The 20,000-nt window shown below is 40.5% G+C and overlaps 1 protein-coding gene across 1 annotated transcript in view; it reads left to right on the top strand.

Moving 5' to 3' along the window:
• Positions 1-9,693, top strand: part of LOC308169530 (major histocompatibility complex class I-related gene protein-like) — a gene marked incomplete at its 3' end in the record, with an annotated part of 11,339 nt that extends 1,646 nt beyond the window's left edge. Inside the window, exons 2-5 of the mRNA XM_080544214.1 lie at positions 894-1,160; positions 8,336-8,614; positions 8,873-9,172; positions 9,512-9,693. Coding sequence (XP_080400340.1) covers positions 894-1,160; positions 8,336-8,614; positions 8,873-9,172; positions 9,512-9,693 — 1,028 coding nt within the window. The remainder of the gene's footprint in view (positions 1-893; positions 1,161-8,335; positions 8,615-8,872; positions 9,173-9,511) is intronic.
• Between the last annotated feature and the right edge of the window lie 10,307 nt (positions 9,694-20,000).

Genomic DNA, 20,000 nt, shown 5'->3' with positions numbered 1-20,000 from the left:
ACAGTCGGCCTTACAGTGTGAAGATTCACCATCAGTGTGACCAAATATGATGGTAAACCTCCTTTGTAAGAGTTCATACATAATAATAATAATAATAATAATAATAATAATAATAACAATAATAATAATAATAATAATACATTAGACTTATATAGCGCTTTTCTAGACACCCAAAGACGCTTTACAAACTGAGAAGATCGAGTAGTAATAATAAAAAGAGACAAACAAATAAGTAAAAGAAAGTATTAATTAGGGGCCTAATTAAGGTAGTGCTGCGGACACATGGGAAGGGGAGGGGGAGAGGGTTAACTGGTGAAGGCGAGCTTGAAGAGGTGGGTTTTGAGGGCCTGTTTAAATGTCGGCAGGGTTTTGGCCTGACTGATGTGGTTGGGGAGGGCGTTCCAGAGGGACGGGGCTGCGGCTGAAAAGGCCCCGTCACCCCAGGTCCGGGTGTGATAGGGCCAATGTTGATAGGGCCAATACAATACATAGTATTATGCAACAGCGTGTTTGGATACTGGATTCTGATTGGCTAGCAACAGTGGTAAAGATCCCAACAACCTTCAGTTCAGACCGCATTTCCAGTATCAATGCGCCTCCCAAATCAATCTGATTAAGAACACCTGTGCTGACCTACAATGCAAAGGTTGATCTTGTTTATGGGACTATATTCTGTGGCGGAAGGATATATCTATTCTGAAACGATTAATGATTGTAAATAAATGAATTTAATGTTACAACTGTGTATTTATTTTTTATATTATGTAGTGGCTGTTGTAGCGTCGCCTCGTGCCACAACCCTGTACCAGTGGTAAATGATTCCACAACCCCCTTCCTCTCATGGTAAATTGCTTCCTTATACCTCTGCATACTTTCATTCATGTGTCTTCTAGTGACCCACTCCCTTCAGTACTACTACACTGCGTCCTCTGGCGTGCCCAACCTCCCGGAGTTTGTGGCTGTGGGGATCGTGGACGGTGTTCAGGTAGAGCACTACGACAGCCTCACCAGGAGGATGGTGCCCAAACAGGACTGGATGAAGGACATCACAGCAGACGACCCACAGTACTGGGAGAGGAACACTCGGATCGCCATGGGCGCCCAGCAGATCTACATAGCCAACATTGGTATTGCAAAGCAGCGTTTCAACCAGAGTGGAGGTGAGAGCAATTTATACCTTCATTAAATGGACTGACTTATATAGACTGACTTATATAGACTGACTTATATAGACTGACTTATATAGACTGACTTATATACACTGACTTATATAGACTGACTTATATAGACTGACTTATATACACTGACTTATATAGACTGACTTATATAGACTGACTTATATAGACTGACTTATATACACTGACTTATATACACTGACTTATATACACTGACTTATATAGACTGACTTATATAGATGACTTATATAGGCTGACTTATACAGACTGACTTATATAGACTGACTTATATAGACTGACTTATATAGACTGACTTATATAGATGACTTATATAGACTGACTTATATACACTGACTTATATACACTGACTTATATAGACTGACTTATATAGATGACTTATATAGACTGACTTATATAGACTGACTTATCTAGACTGACTTATCTAGACTGACTTATATAGACTGACTTATCTAGACTGACTTATATAGATGACTTATATAGACTGACTTATATAGACTGACTTATATAGACTGACTTATCTAGACTGACTTATATAGATGACTTATATAGACTGACTTATATAGACTGACTTATATACACTGACTTATATAGACTGACTTATATAGATGACTTATATAGACTGACTTATATAGACTGACTTATAAAGACTGACTTATATAGGTGACTTATATAGATGACTTATATAGATTACTTATATAGATGACTTATATACACTGACTTATATAGATTACTTATATAGATGACTTATATACACTGACTTATATAGACTGACTTATATAGATTACTTATATAGACTGACTTATATAGACTGACTTATATAGACTGACTGATATACACTGACTTATATAGACTGACTTATATACACTGACTTATATAGACTGACTTATATAGACTGACTTATATAGACTGACTTATATAGACTGACTTATATAGACTGACTTATCTAGACTGACTTATATACACTGACTTATATAGACTGACTTATACAGACTGACTTATATAGACTGACTTATATACACTGACTTATATAGACTGACTTATATACACTGACTTATATACACTGACTTATATAGACTGACTTATATAGATGACTTATATAGACTGACTTATATACACTGACTTATATAGACTGACTTATATAGATGACTTATATAGACTGACTTATATAGATTACTTATATAGACTGACTTATATAGACTGACTTATATAGACTGACTTATATAGACTGACTTATATAGATGACTTATATAGACTGACTTATATAGACTGACTTATATAGACTGACTTATATAGACTGACTTATATAGATGACTTATATAGACTGACTTATATAGACTGACTTATCTAGACTGACTTATCTAGACTGACTTATATAGACTGACTTATATAGATGACTTATATACACTGACTTATATACACTGACTTATATAGACTGACTTATATAGATGACTTATATAGACTGACTTATATACACTGACTTATATAGACTGACTTATATAGATGACTTATATAGACTGACTTATATAGATTACTTATATAGACTGACTTATATAGACTGACTTATATAGACTGACTTATATAGACTGACTTATATAGATGACTTATATAGACTGACTTATATACACTGACTTATATAGACTGACTTATATAGATGACTTATATAGACTGACTTATATAGATTACTTATATAGACTGACTTATATAGACTGACTTATATAGACTGACTTATATAGACTGACTTATATAGATGACTTATATAGACTGACTTATATAGACTGACTTATATAGATGACTTATATAGACTGACTTATATAGACTGACTTATATACACTGACTTATATAGACTGACTTATATACACTGACTTATATACACTGACTTATATAGACTGACTTATATAGATGACTTATATAGACTGACTTATATACACTGACTTATATAGACTGACTTATATAGATGACTTATATAGACTGACTTATATAGATTACTTATATAGACTGACTTATATAGACTGACTTATATAGACTGACTTATATAGACTGACTTATATAGATGACGTATATAGACTGACTTATATAGACTGACTTATATACACTGACTTATATAGACTGACTTATATACACTGACTTATATACACTGACTTATATAGACTGACTTATATAGATGACTTATATAGACTGACTTATATACACTGACTTATATAGACTGACTTATATAGATGACTTATATAGACTGACTTATATAGATTACTTATATAGACTGACTTATATAGACTGACTTATATAGACTGACTTATATAGACTGACTTATATAGATGACTTATATAGACTGACTTATATAGACTGACTTATATAGATGACTTATATAGACTGACTTATATAGACTGACTTATAAAGACTGACTTATATAGGTGACTTATATAGATGACTTATATAGATGACTTATATAGATGACTTATATACACTGACTTATATAGATTACTTATATAGATGACTTATATACACTGACTTATATAGATGACTTATATAGACTGACTTATATACACTGACTTATATAGACTGACTTATATAGATGACTTATATAGACTGACTTATATAGATTACTTATATAGACTGACTTATATAGACTGACTTATATAGACTGACTTATATAGACTGACTTATATAGATGACTTATATAGACTGACTTATATACACTGACTTATATAGACTGACTTATATAGATGACTTATATAGACTGACTTATATAGATTACTTATATAGACTGACTTATATAGACTGACTTATATAGACTGACTTATATAGACTGACTTATATAGATGACTTATATAGACTGACTTATATAGACTGACTTATATAGATGACTTATATAGACTGACTTATATAGACTGACTTATATACACTGACTTATATAGACTGACTTATATACACTGACTTATATACACTGACTTATATAGACTGACTTATATAGATGACTTATATAGACTGACTTATATACACTGACTTATATAGACGACTTATATAGATGACTTATATAGACTGACTTATATAGACTGACTTATATAGACTGACTTATATAGATGACTTATATAGACTGACTTATATAGACTGACTTATATAGACTGACTTATATAGACTGACTTATATAGATGACTTATATAGACTGACTTATATAGACTGACTTATCTAGACTGACTTATCTAGACTGACTTATATAGACTGACTTATATAGATGACTTATATACACTGACTTATATACACTGACTTATATAGACTGACTTATATAGATGACTTATATAGACTGACTTATATACACTGACTTATATAGACTGACTTATATAGATGACTTATATAGACTGACTTATATAGATTACTTATATAGACTGACTTATATAGACTGACTTATATAGACTGACTTATATAGACTGACTTATATAGATGACTTATATAGACTGACTTATATACACTGACTTATATAGACTGACTTATATAGATGACTTATATAGACTGACTTATATAGATTACTTATATAGACTGACTTATATAGACTGACTTATATAGACTGACTTATATAGACTGACTTATATAGATGACTTATATAGACTGACTTATATAGACTGACTTATATAGATGACTTATATAGACTGACTTATATAGACTGACTTATATACACTGACTTATATAGACTGACTTATATACACTGACTTATATACACTGACTTATATAGACTGACTTATATAGATGACTTATATAGACTGACTTATATACACTGACTTATATAGACTGACTTATATAGATGACTTATATAGACTGACTTATATAGATTACTTATATAGACTGACTTATATAGACTGACTTATATAGACTGACTTATATAGATGACGTATATAGACTGACTTATATAGACTGACTTATATACACTGACTTATATAGACTGACTTATATACACTGACTTATATACACTGACTTATATAGACTGACTTATATAGATGACTTATATAGACTGACTTATATACACTGACTTATATAGACTGACTTATATAGATGACTTATATAGACTGACTTATATAGATTACTTATATAGACTGACTTATATAGACTGACTTATATAGACTGACTTATATAGACTGACTTATATAGATGACTTATATAGACTGACTTATATAGACTGACTTATATAGATGACTTATATAGACTGACTTATATAGACTGACTTATAAAGACTGACTTATATAGGTGACTTATATAGATGACTTATATTGATGACTTATATAGATGACTTATATACACTGACTTATATAGATTACTTATATAGATGACTTATATACACTGACTTATATAGATGACTTATATAGACTGACTTATATACACTGACTTATATAGACTGACTTATATAGATGACTTATATAGACTGACTTATATAGATTACTTATATAGACTGACTTATATAGACTGACTTATATAGACTGACTTATATAGACTGACTTATATAGATGACTTATATAGACTGACTTATATACACTGACTTATATAGACTGACTTATATAGATGACTTATATAGACTGACTTATATAGATTACTTATATAGACTGACTTATATAGACTGACTTATATAGACTGACTTATATAGACTGACTTATATAGATGACTTATATAGACTGACTTATATAGACTGACTTATATAGATGACTTATATAGACTGACTTATATAGACTGACTTATATACACTGACTTATATAGACTGACTTATATACACTGACTTATATACACTGACTTATATAGACTGACTTATATAGATGACTTATATAGACTGACTTATATACACTGACTTATATAGACTGACTTATATAGATGACTTATATAGACTGACTTATATAGATTACTTATATAGACTGACTTATATAGACTGACTTATATAGACTGACTTATATAGACTGACTTATATAGATGACATATATAGACTGACTTATATAGACTGACTTATATACACTGACTTATATAGACTGACTTATATACACTGACTTATATACACTGACTTATATAGACTGACTTATATAGATGACTTATATAGACTGACTTATATACACTGACTTATATAGACTGACTTATATAGATGACTTATATAGACTGACTTATATAGATTACTTATATAGACTGACTTATATAGACTGACTTATATAGACTGACTTATATAGACTGACTTATATAGATGACTTATATAGACTGACTTATATAGACTGACTTATATAGATGACTTATATAGACTGACTTATATAGACTGACTTATAAAGACTGACTTATATAGGTGACTTATATAGATGACTTATATAGATTACTTATATAGATGACTTATATACACTGACTTATATAGATTACTTATATAGATGACTTATATACACTGACTTATATAGACTGACTTATATAGATTACTTATATAGACTGACTTATATAGACTGACTTATATAGACTGACTTATATAGACTGACTGATATACACTGACTTATATAGACTGACTTATATACACTGACTTATATAGACTGACTTATATAGACTGACTTATACAGACTGACTTATATAGACTGACTTATATAGACTGACTTATATAGATGACTTATATAGACTGACTTATATCCACTGACTTATATAGACTGACTTATATAGATGACTTATATAGACTGACTTATATAGATGACTTATATAGACTGACTTATACAGACTGACTTATATAGATGACTTATATACACTGACTTATATACACTGACTTATATAGACTGACTTATATAGATGACTTATATATATTACTTATATAGACTGACTTATATAGACTGACTTATATAGACTGACTTATATAGACTGACTTATATAGACTGACTTGTATAGACTGACTTATATAGATGACCTATACAGACTGACTTATATAGACTGACTTATATAGACTGACTGATATAGACTGACTTATATAGATGACTTATATAGACTGACTTATATAGACTGACTTATATAGACTGACTGATATAGACTGACTTATATAGATGACTTATATAGACTGACTTATACAGACTGACTTATATAGATTACTTATATACACTGACTTATATAGACTGACTTATATAGACTGACTTATATACACTGACTTATATAGACTGACTTATATAGCTATGCCTTATTCCAAAGCGCTTTACAACGGCCTCTCATTCACCCATTCACACACACATTCACACACCAATGGCGGCCAAGCTACCATGCAAGGCGCCGGCCGGCCCGCTCACTGGGAGCAATTTGGGGGGTTCAGTGTCTTGCCCAAGGACACTTCGACATGTGTCCAGCCGGGGTTCGAACCCCCGATCTGGCGACCTAGCGATCATTAGACGCCGGCTCTACCTCCTCCGCCCCCCCATCATTACCACTGTTACATTCCTTTTGATGATTTGAACCATAATTGATATTTCCGTGTTGTTCTCTTGGATTTGGGAGAGTTATGGAATTGATCTGTCTCACATTGAAAACCGTTAAGTCAGGTCATCTTTATGTGTAAAGCACATCTCAAACTAATTGCCCTGACCAGTCCAACAGGGAGAGGCAGAGTTAGCTGTGTTGACAGAGACGCTTCTATCGCTGAGGTAGGACGTGAACCAGGTCAAGGCAGTGCCACCATCACACACACACACGCACACGCACACACACACGCACACACACACACACACACACACACACACACACACACACACACACTCTCTGAGTCATGAACTCTGTCTGTGTCTGAGTGAAGGTGTGACATCACTGTGTTTTATTACTGCTGATAGACCATGATAGAGGACCCTGTCTGACTGAACCTCTCTCTCTCCCTCTCTCTCTCTGTCTCTCTCTCTCTCTCTCTCTGTATATCTGTCTGTCTCTCTCTCTCTGTTTGTCTCTGTCTCTCTGTGTGTCTCTCTCTCTCTCTCTGTCTCTCTCTCTCTTTCTGTCTGTCTGTCTCTCTCTGTTTCGTTCTCTCTCTCTCTGTTTCTTTCTCTATCTCTCTGTTTCTCTCTCTGTCTCCATATCTGTGTGTGTCTCTCTCTCTCCCCCCCCCCCTTTCTCCCTCCCGCTCTCTCTCTCTCTCCCACTCTCTCTCTCCCTCTCTCTCTCTCTCTCTCTCTCAGATGTGCATATCTACCAGAGGAGGTGTGGTTGTAGTTGGGATGAGGAGACTGGGGTCACAGAGGGGTTTCACCAGCATGGTTATGACGGAGAGGACTTCCTGTCCTTCGACCTGCGGACGTTGTCCTGGGTCGCTCCGGTGTCCCAGGCCTTCACCACCAAACACCGGTGGGACAGTCTGCAGTTTGGTAACGAGAACCTGAAGCGCTACTACACCCAGACCTGCATCGACTGGCTGAAGAGGTACCTGCAGTACGGGGAGAGCACTCTGAAGAGGACAGGTGCACACGTCACCTGACACGTCACCTGACACGTCACCTGACACAACATGTTCATATTCAACTTTGTCCAACTTGTTTTCGCTACTTTGAAGTGGAACAATTCCTTTTTATTTCATCGTCTTTTTTTATTTATTTACTGCTGCCCTTCCCCCCTCTCTCTCTCTCCCCCCCCCCTCTCTCCCTCCCCCCCTCTCTCTCTCCCCCCTCTCTGTCTCTCTCTCTTTCTTACTCACATTTCTCTCACCCCCCCCCCCCCAGTCCCCCCCTCGGTGTCTCTGCTCCAGAAGACCCCCTCCTCTCCAGTCACCTGCCACGCTACAGGTTTCTACCCCAGTGAAGCGATTGTGTTCTGGAGGAGAGATGGAGATCACCTGTATGAGGATGTGGACTACGGAGAGCTTCTCCCCAACCACGACGGAACCTTCCAGATGAGGACTCACCTCCTTGTGAAGCCTGAGGACTGGGAGGAGAACCAGTATGACTGTGTGGTTCAGCTCTCTGGGATGGAGGACGACATCGTCATCAGACTGGAGCGCTCCGTCATAAAGACCAACAGAGGTAAGAAGATACAACGTGGTCGTTCTCAGTGTCTCAAGGGACATCCAGCAGAGCACCATGGACCCCCTCACTGACACCTGCTTCTCCCTATGATGTGTCTCCTAAGGTTTCTACTCCCCCCCTGTTTCTCCAGTGTCTTAAAAAAACCAACAAAAAAAACCCCCCCTTCTTCTATCACAGAGACTGCCAATGGCCCCGGGCCTGAGCTAGATTACTCTTCCTGCTACGACTGGTGGATTGATGATTCACTTGCTTAGTCAAATGTATCTGTTGTAAGTCTTTTAGATGGTAGCCTGCTGGGTAGTGTGCCCCTCTGTGACTGCTCTGTGTTGGTTACAGGTACCACTGACACCGCCTCCCTGGGCCTCGTCATTGGAGCTGCGGTCGGACTCCTCCTCCTGGCTGCCATCATCATCATCGCTGTGTTCTTCATCATGAAGAAGAAGAGCAAGAAAGGTGAGAAACGCCTCCTCTTCATCATGTCATCAGTGGAGGTGTTGTTGTCAGTATGTCAGCAGTGATGAAGTCGTCTGTAGTGATGTGTGTTAGTGGAGTTGGTAGATGTCGATGTTTCACCAGGAATACCGTATTTTCCAGACTATAAGTCGCTCCGGAGTATAAGTCGCATCAGCCAAAAAATGTGACATTAAGAGGAAAAAAAAACATATATAAGTCGCACTGGACTATAAGTCGCATTTATTTAGAAATGTATTTCACAAAATCCAAGACCAAGAACAGACATTTAATCTGGAAAGGCAAGTTTATTCAACTACACAATAGCACACAGAACAACAGGCTGAATAGAAGTCTGGTATGTTAACATAACACATTAACAGTTATTCAGCAACACAATAGCATAAAGAACATACCTGGGAGGCTGAATAGGCTAAATGAACATAACAAGCCAGCGAGTCCAACAAGCAAGTTACCAGTAAGCAAGTTCACCAAGCTACCGTTTGCTTAGCTTCAACAAGCTAATGTTTTAGATCACTTCTTCAGGGGTATAGCAGCAGCATATAATTGTCACAAGCCCAGAGCGCCCTCTGTCGGCTGTAGACGGTAATGTTTACTCCTTGGTTCATGTCAGTCAGTATGAAATTATATATATATATTGATATATAAGTCGCACCTGACTATAAGTCGCAGGACCAGCCAAACTATGAAAAAAATGCGACTTATAGTCCGGAAAATACGGTAGTGTTGTGATGTGAAGTCAGGGCTGGAGAAGTAGCGCCTCTAAGGAATCTAAAGAGAACACAGGCGTGTTATCAGGTTTGATCCTGTCAGGAACACCAAATACACTAGAAATACAGGATGTGACATATGTAGTTAGTAACGTCTCATACATGTTGGTTAGTTAGTAAAGTGTCATACATGTTGGTTAGTTAGTAAAGTGTCATACATGTTGGTTAATTCTACTAAATCAAACTATAAGAGTCAGTAATATCTTCATGTACAACTCTGTGTTTCAGGATTCTCTCAAGCTAGCAGTAAGTATTCTACACCTTCATGTTGCATTTACAAATGTATGAATGACAATCATGTGTGGTTGTTCACCATGTATCTTTTACTAGAAACCATAAAAACCGAAATATTTACTTGCTTCAACATCTAATTTAATATTGTATCTATTTAGTTGTTGTTGTTGTTGTTGTTGTTGTTGTTGTGGTGTCATACTGTGTGAATGTTAATCTGCTATGGTGTGTTTTGGCCAGGGCTACCTTGAAAAAGAGATTGATATCTCAAAGGGACCTGGGTAAATAAAGCATGTAAATGTTGTTGAGGTATAACATGGGACTGTTTCCATGTCAGAATGTAGTTCTGTATTCCTGGTTAGTTGAACTGGCCTTGTCTTGTTTCCTCGTAGCTTCTGACGACAGTTCCAACAACTCTGCAGGCACAGATGAGGTTTCTCTGCACTGATCAAACAGGTGAGGTTTCTCTGCACTGATCAAACAGGTGAGATTCTAGTTGTGGAAACAGACTTCATCCATGCATACGACACTAGTCCTCTGTTGACATGAGCCAGTGATTTAGGGCCGACATGTTAGGCAGTTCCCTAGTGTGTGTGTGTGTGTGTGTGTGTGTGTGTGTGTGTGTGTGTGTGTGTGTGAGAGTGTGTGTGAGTGTGTGAGTGTGTGTGAGTGTGTGTGAGTGAGTGTGTGCACATGGTTACAGTTAAGACAGATAAAACTCGTGAGAGTTTCTGTGTCTGTGTGTGTCTATGTGTGTCTGTGTCTGTCTGTGTCTGTGAGCGTCTGTGTCTGTGTGTGTCTATGTGTGTCTGTGTCTGTCTGTGTCTGTGTGTGTCTATGTGTGTGTCTATGTGTGTCTGTATCTGTGTGTGTATGTGAGTGTCTGTGTGTGTCTGTGTGTGTCTATGTGCTCTGAGGAGGGCAAGGAAGATCATGGCAGACCCCTTCCACCCCGGCCACGGCCTCCTCACCCTGCTTCCCTCTGGAAGAAGGTTGCGGCTGCCTAAGGCACTGAAGGCCCGCCACAGGCTCAGTTTCTTCCCCTCAGCCGCCAGGCTGATAAATGACTCTGGCTTCCCCCTCCCCCCCGCCCCCAAGTCTGCCCAGGACTGAATATGCACTGGACTCACTGTAAAAACTCTGCACTGCACTTTATATATGTTGCACTATCCAATGCACTGTTGTCCGTCCTGTGTTGTTGTTGTTGTGTTGTCCTGTTTTTTGACACGTGAAAAAAAGTATAAACGCACCTACTGTAATGCCAAAGCAAATTCCTATATGTGTATGCATAATGGCAATAAACGTTATCTGAATCTGAATCTGAATGTGTGTGTCTGTGTGTGTCTGTGTGTCTGTGTGTGTGTCCCTCCGTCGTCACAGGAGAGCAGCAGAGACCGGAGGAGGATATGAAGTCATCTCACCTGACAGATGAAGTCAGATCAACGTGCACCTCGACACAATGACATGATTCTCTAAAACAGCTTCGGCGTATGGGTAGTTGTTTTTCCTCTCCACTCCACCAGGCTCGGGGCCGAGGGGCTACCCTTTTACCACCCCGAGACCTGGTTGAGGGGCTCACCCGGGCTATATTTCTGGACACCCCTCCAGAAGCCACGTCATCGTCTCGTCATCTAATACCGACAGACCATGCATCCCGTTGGGTGGGTGGTACACCGGGCAATCCAGGATAACATGGTCTGCGGTTTGGTCCTCTGCGCCACACTCGCACGACGCATTTGGGGCCAAGCCCCATCTGTGCATTGATGAGCGGAAACGCCCGACGCCGGTCCGAAGACGATTGAGCCTCACCCAGGATAGCCTTGGCAGGTCCATCCCGAGGGGCTCAGCGCCGGCGACTGGGATGTGGTCGCGGAGTATGGAGGTGTTAGCCTCCCACTCCGCGCGCCACATATAATCCGCCCATCCTGCCGCACTGATGTTGAGATCTCTGCATTGCTGCCTGAGATCCTGTGCGGCAGGCACAAATGGGTGTCTCGACTTGAGACGCCGGGAGGGCTCCTCTGTTATAGTGAGCCTATCATGGAGCAGATGGTTATTAAGCTCCACGGCCCGGCAGGCGAGACGTGCTGTGGCTCCCATGCGGCGGAGGCCTGCGGGCTGGATGCCTGCTAGGATGGGAAGGTTGTCCACGGGGGTAGGACGCAGGCATCCTGTCACAATGCGCAAGGCTTCGTTTATAGGCGAGTCGATGAGGCGGGTGTGGGCACTGCGACACCATACTGGGGCGCAGTATTCACTGGTTGAATAAACGAGGGCTAGGGCTGCCGTGCGCAAGGTCCTTGCGCCGGCGCCCCAGCCCGAGCCAACCAGTCGCCTCATCAACGCCACACGAGCTGTTAACTTCTTGCGCAGTGACTCGAGGTGTCGGCGAAACGTGAGCGTCCTGTCCAATGTCACGCCGAGATAGATTGGCTCAGCGGAACATGGCAGGGGAGTTCCATCTAGGTGTACTCTAAGCTCACGTTTAGCCTCCCTGTTGTTAAGGTGGAAGGCAGCCGACACCGTCTTTGCCTCGCTAAGCTTCAATCTCCATTTCCGGAAGTATGCCACTAGTGTCTGCATGTCCTGGCTCAGAATCCCCTCCACAGACTGCCAATTTCCAGCAGAGTACACCACTGCGAGGTCGTCTGCGTAGGCGTACTTCCGCGAGAGTGTGTTGGGCAGGTCATAGGTGTAGATATTATAGAGGAGGGGGGCCAGGACCGATCCCTGAGGGACGCCGTTCTTAAGGCGTCGAAGCCTGCTTAGCTGTCCGCGACCGGTGGTGAGGGTAAAGCTGCGGTTACGGATGAGCTCCATGATCATTCTGACCATGTGCCTGTCCGGCAGCAGGCGGAGCAGCTTGCAGGAGAGGCCGCGATGCCATACGGTATCGTAGGCAGCCGTCAGGTCTATAAAGACGGCCCCGGCCTTCTTTTTTGCCGAAAAGCAATCCTCGATGTCTTGAGTCATAAGGGTGACTTGATCTACGGTCGACCTCCCGCGTCGGAACCCGGCCTGCTCACGTGGGAGCAGCGGGTCGACAATTGGTTCTATGCGGGCGTAGATGAGACGCTCGAGGATCTTGAAGGGGATGCATAACAGAGAGATGGGACGGTAACTCTTAGGGTCCCCTTCAGGCTTATTCGGTTTAGGGATCGCAACAACTAGGGCTCTTCGCCAGATTCTGGGGATCTTGAGTTGGCGCAAACAGGAAGTGAGGAACGCTCTCAGCCAGGACTTCAAGGCGGGTGCGGCATGGAGAATAAGCTCCGGGCAGATGGAATCAGGCCCCGGAGCTTTCCCTGGCTTTAGATGCTGGAGGGCAGCAGCGAACTCCTCCGGGGTGAATTCACCGGAGATGTAGTCACTGCTAGGTGTTGGGGCCCTCCAGAGGTCTGACACTTCTTTTGCCACAAGTCGAGACGACTCGCGGTCTTTGCCCTCGTATGACCCACTTTTCACAAATTGTGATGCGATTTTATTTGCAGAGATGGGGCAGTGACGGGGGGAGTGTCTGGACCTACCAGTGAGATTGTTCATGATACTCCATGCCTTACGGCTGGAGTGCGAGAAGTCGATGGAGTCAATGGCCTCCTCCCAGCGCTCCTGTCTTTTACGGCTGAGTCTTGACAGCAAGGCTGTTGCGAGCCTGTCCGAAAACAGCTGTAACAACTGTATCTGATTATAACAATTATTGTTACTGCACTCGCTTAGCGGATGACAGATATATACAGTAACAAAAAAATCATGTTTTGAAGCAGCTGTCTGGTCATGGAACAGTACAACTGCTGAACCAGAGGTTTGACCCTAGAACAGCCGTGAGGGGTCATTTGACTGAAGAAGAATGTTACATCTTTGCACTCGATCAAATGTCAGGACCCTCCTTTCATGACTTTTCCTAGATATGTGCGTTCTACCACCCCTAAAAACATGCTGAACGGTTCATCATCCAAGCACTGTGAATATGTTTATGTTTAAGGCTAAATGTGTGTTTGCAAACGTGTCATTTTACACTGCGATCTCACACACCGTATCAGGCAGATCTCACACACCGTATCAGGCAGATCTCACACACCGTATCAGGCAGATCTCACACACCGTATCAGGCAGATCTCACACACCGTATCAGTCAGATCTCACACACCGTATCAGGCAGATCTCACACACCGTATCAGTCAGATCTCACACACCGTATCGGTCAGATCTCACACACCGTATCAGGCAGATCTCACACACCGTATCGGGCAGATCTCACACACCGTATCAGGCAGATCTCACACATCGTATCAGGCAGATCTCACACACCGTATCGGGCAGATCTCACACACCGTATCAGGCAGATCTCACACACCGTATCAGGCAGATCTCACACACCGTATCAGTCAGATCTCACACACCGTATCGGGCAGGATAGCGGTTGAGTACAGATGCAGTATCAAATGTGTCATTATCACGTAGATATCTTCTCTGGGATACATATACCTATACCTATATACCTATAGATATATACATATAGCTAGTATACTGACTGGTCCTAGTCTGGTACATATAGCTAGTTACTGACTGGGCCGGTTGTCCATCTGGTACATATGGAAAGACACTTTTGTCAAAAATAGGGTGGAAGCTTTCAAGTAATCTGGCTGAGAGCCAGTGTTGGTTGTGGTGTAGTCTGCGTATGATAGAGGATTTTTGGGAATAATTGAGTCCTTTTAAGTTCAAAGGTTGTATTATATAAATAAGCTCTTTTAATTTGATCTGGTTTACCATTCCATATCAATGAGAACATTCTTTGTTCATATATTTTTTTAAGTTCTTCTGATGGGGTGGGTAAGGAGGATAATATGTATTTAAACAGTGTTATTATTAAATCATTTATTACGGCTACTTTGCCGTAGAGAGTCATAGATTTTCCAGTCCATGGATATAGTATTTTGTCTGTTTTTTGTAGCTTACTTTAAAAAGGTATTTTTGTGATGTTACATATCTTCTCTGGGATACATACAGTATCATAACATACCTAGTATATTTTTTCCAGGGCACCGATACACATGATGGTGTATTTGTCAGTTAGGATATAAACCTGATATCCTGGAACACTGCTCCATGTCCCGAGTTACGGCCAGTATTGAGTTAACAGTTGGTGTTATTGTGAAATGTTTATAATCTGCATATATTGTTACTTTGGATTCTATATTATTAATAAACATACCTCCTATATTACTACTGTTACGTACCTTTTGTCCTAAAATGTCAATAGATTAAATAAATACATTTGAAGATAAGGGACAACCTTGTTTCAAACCTCGTTTCAAACCTCCTCTTTCAAACGCTAACTTATAAAACTACATTTATGTCTCAGATGTACAATCAGCATGAGAGCCTACAAGTACGATAGAACACAGATTACTTTTTTTGAAATATCTTTATTGAGACATGTTACAATTGTGTCATCTCAACACAACATTAGAACCATAATCATATATCATACATACAGCACCAGAATATCTGAAAGACCTTCTGCTATCATATCAGCCCAATAGAGCTCTCAGGTCTTCTGACACTGGTTTTCTCTGGGTACCACATGTACAAAAGAAGAGGTTTGGTGAGGCTGCATTCTCATGTTATGCTCCAGATTGTGTCTCACTGCCAGTTTACATTAGGGATGCAACCTCAGCACATATGTTCAAGTCAAGACTAAAAACCCCATCTTTTTAATATTGCCTTTAAATGACTAAATAATTAAATTAAGATTATATAATGATTGAAGCACTTTGAGCTGCAACGTTTGCAGGAAAAGCGCTATACAAATAAAAAGTTATTGTTATTATGATTATTATTATTATTATTATAAATGATCAAATAAAACATATGACGAGTATGCACTTTTTAACAGATGTATATAACATGTGTATAACACCTGAAGCATCACAGACGTCTGGCGCAGAGGGAGGGCAGCAGGTAGGAGCAGCGCATGTCATTCTGGCCGCGCCCACCTGGGAAATACCAGGAAGTAAAACAACCATATTAGAAACATGCAGGAGAAGGTCTGTAGTACGGTGGCCCTGAAGTGTCAAGACACAACACAATTCAAAAAGACGCAACACAATTCAAAAAGACACAACACAATTCAAAAAGACGCAACACATTTCAAAACAGTTCTTTTTTTTGTGTTGCGTCTTGACACTTCAGGGCCACCCTAAGTCTGGGTCATGTGATCACGTGGTACAGTTGTTGGTGCATTGGCAAACATTTGTGACACGGTCTGGTGAAAAGATCCGCATGTCGGCAATTCTCAAGTCGCGCAAATGATGTTTTCCATTTTTCTTCATATGACGAAATTTGAAGTGTTGAAGAGCCCAACTCCATATAACAAACAACAGTTTTAGGATCACTCGATACTTAGAATTTGTCAACTGGATTCACTGTCTCGTCTGCCGTAGGCTACTGGGTAAGTGATACAAGGATTGTAAAGAAATGTACGCTTTAGGACGTGTGCAAAAGCAAGGACTGTGCGATCATCTAGTTATGTGTAGTTGTGTGTTTTTAGCATGTTGACTTTCTATCAGTATGTTGTGATGTGCTAAACATGCAGTTAGATGTATGACAAATCATTTGTAAGCTTACAATCTGCACTTTCATAATCTGGGAGAAAAAACGATTGAAAAATGACCATGCCCTACTTGAGGACTTTTTCACCAGACCCTGTCACACAACAGAAAGTTGTTGGCCAGCTGCAATTAGTCCAAAATGCAGCAGCGAGAGTTTTAACTGAAACAAGCAGAAGAGCTCATATAACTCCTCCTTTAGAGACTCTACACTGGCTTCCTGTTAAGTTCAGAATAGAATTCAAGATCCTTCTGCTTGTTTATAAAGCTCTCACTGGCATAGCACCAGAATATGTTCAGACCTTTTGCTAGTATATCAGCCCAATAGAGCTCTCAGGTCTTCTGACGCTGGTTTTCTCTGTGTACCACATGTACAAAAGAAGAGATTTGGTGAGGCTGCATTCTCATTTTATGCTCCAGATTGTGTCTCACTGCCAGTTTACATTAGGGACGCAACCTCAGCACATATGTTCAAGTCAAGACTAAAAACCAAATTTTTTAATATTGCCTTTAAATGACTAAATAATTAAATTAAGATTATATAATGATTAAAGCACTTTGAGCTGCAACGTTTGCAGGAAAAGCACTATACAAATAAAGTTATTATTATTATTATTATTATTATTATTATTATTATTATTACCTCCAAAGTTCATGACCATGCAGTGCTCCCTGCCGTTGCCGTTATCTGCGATGTTGTAGTCGCAGTTGTTGGGCTCCCCCGCATTCCAGATGGAGTAGGCAAACCTGGAGCCATCGCTCCACAGCCAAATACCCTCCTGCAGAGCACACGGGTAGAAATGACCCCCACACACTACACACAGGTAGAAATGACCCCCACACACTACACACGGGTAGAAATGACCCCCACACACTACACACGGGTAGAAATGACCCCCACACACTACACACGGGTAGAAATGACCCCCACACACTACACACAGGTAGAAATGACCCCCACGTGGCTAACACTCCACAAATCTCCACAACTCTTTAACCCGTAGGTTATCATCTATGACCTGTATTAATGTGTTACCTGGACGGCATCACAAGCTCCAAGCCAGGTGACTAGGTATTGGTCGGCATGTCCCACTATGACACTCTGGAGGAAGTTGTACTGGTCATCGCTGTGCACAGATGCCAGGTTCCCCCCTAAGAGCACACAGTTCCTCTGGAGAGAGAGGGAGGGAGGGAGAGAGAGAGACAGAGAGAGAGACAGAGAGAGAGAGAGAGAGAGAGGGGGGGGGGGGGGGAGAGAGAGAGAGAGAGAGAGACACACACACACAGAGAGGGAGACAGAGACAGAGACAGGGACAGAGACAGAGAGATTTTGGTGACTGGTGTATTCAGGCCTTCTGAAAAAGACTAGTATAAAAAGTATAACGTTTCACCTGAAGCAACACAATCAAGGTCCCATACCTCTGCCTCTGCCCATGTGGTGGGGGAGTAGTTGAACTTGTAGCATTTCTCCTCATATCTGTACCAGCCAATAGCACATCCACTCCTGCTCAGTGCCCCCTGTCCTGCCTCCTCCTCCAACACCTCCGCTTGGCTCCCGTCCCCCTCTACACCCAGGACCTCTACCAATACAGAGACATGTTCAGGTTAATGTCCTCCCCCTCTACCCCCTGGTCCTCTACACCCTGGGCCTCTACCCCCAGGACCTCTACCCCCTGGTCCTCCAGGTCCTCTACACCCAGGATCTCTACCAAGACAAAGACATATTCAGGTTAGCAAAGACTCTGTTGTTGAGATGGATGCCCTGTTTGCCTCTAAGAGGTATCAATCAGTAATAACATACTCACCCACTAGAGGGAGCTGTTGCACCTCGGTCTCCACCACAGCTTCTGAAACAGGGGAGGTGTGAGAGCACTGTCAGTGATGGACAGAGGTTCAATAACTTCAGTGACCCTTCAATTTCACTCCTTTACCAAGAGGGGGCGATATAACCCTTACCAGAAGGAGGGAGCTGCTCCACTGAGGGATCTGAGACAAGGAGAGTTGTTAGAAGAAGACCTGAGATGCAGGTAAACACAGCCAGGTGTGTGTGAACAGGTGAGTCATGTGAACGTATGTGTGATGATGTCACACAGAGGAATGTGAGGTCTCTGTTACTGCACTTTACAGGACTGAAGTAAAGTGATGTACAGTGATGGACAGTGGTGTAGAGTGCAGTAAAGCGATGGACAGTGGTGTAAAGTGCAGTAAAGTGATGGACAGTGGTGTAAAGTGCAGTAAAGTGATGGACAGTGGTGTAAAGTGCAGTAAAGTGATGGACAGTGGTGTAAAGTGCAGTAAAGCGTGTCTCTTACTGGTGTTGCCCAGGGCAGTGGCGGCACTGAGGAGAAGAATGATGGTCAGCGTCACCATGGTGATGATAGGATAGGATCCTAGGAACTACGAGACAGAAGAGGAAAAGGAGACACCTCATTTACATATTCATACATCACATTACATCTCATTTACATATGCATACATCACATTACACCATCCAACCATACCATAGTTAACTGATACAGTATATCTAACATAGTTAACTGATACAGTATGTCTAACATAGTTAACTGATACAGTATGTCTAACATAGTTAACTGATACAGTATGTCTAACATAGTTAACTGATACAGTATGTCTAACATAGTTAACTGATACAGTAACATAGTTAACTGATACAGTATGTCTAACATAGTTAACTGATACAGTAACATAGTTAACTGATACAGTATGTCTAACATAGTTAACTGA

The sequence above is a fragment of the Nansenia antarctica genome (genome assembly GCF_963989245.1).
Source record: "Nansenia antarctica genome assembly, chromosome: 13".
NCBI lineage: Eukaryota > Metazoa > Chordata > Actinopteri > Argentiniformes > Microstomatidae > Nansenia > Nansenia antarctica.
Note: the sequence above shows the minus strand (reverse complement) of the source record. Positions and strands in the feature narration are given on the sequence as shown.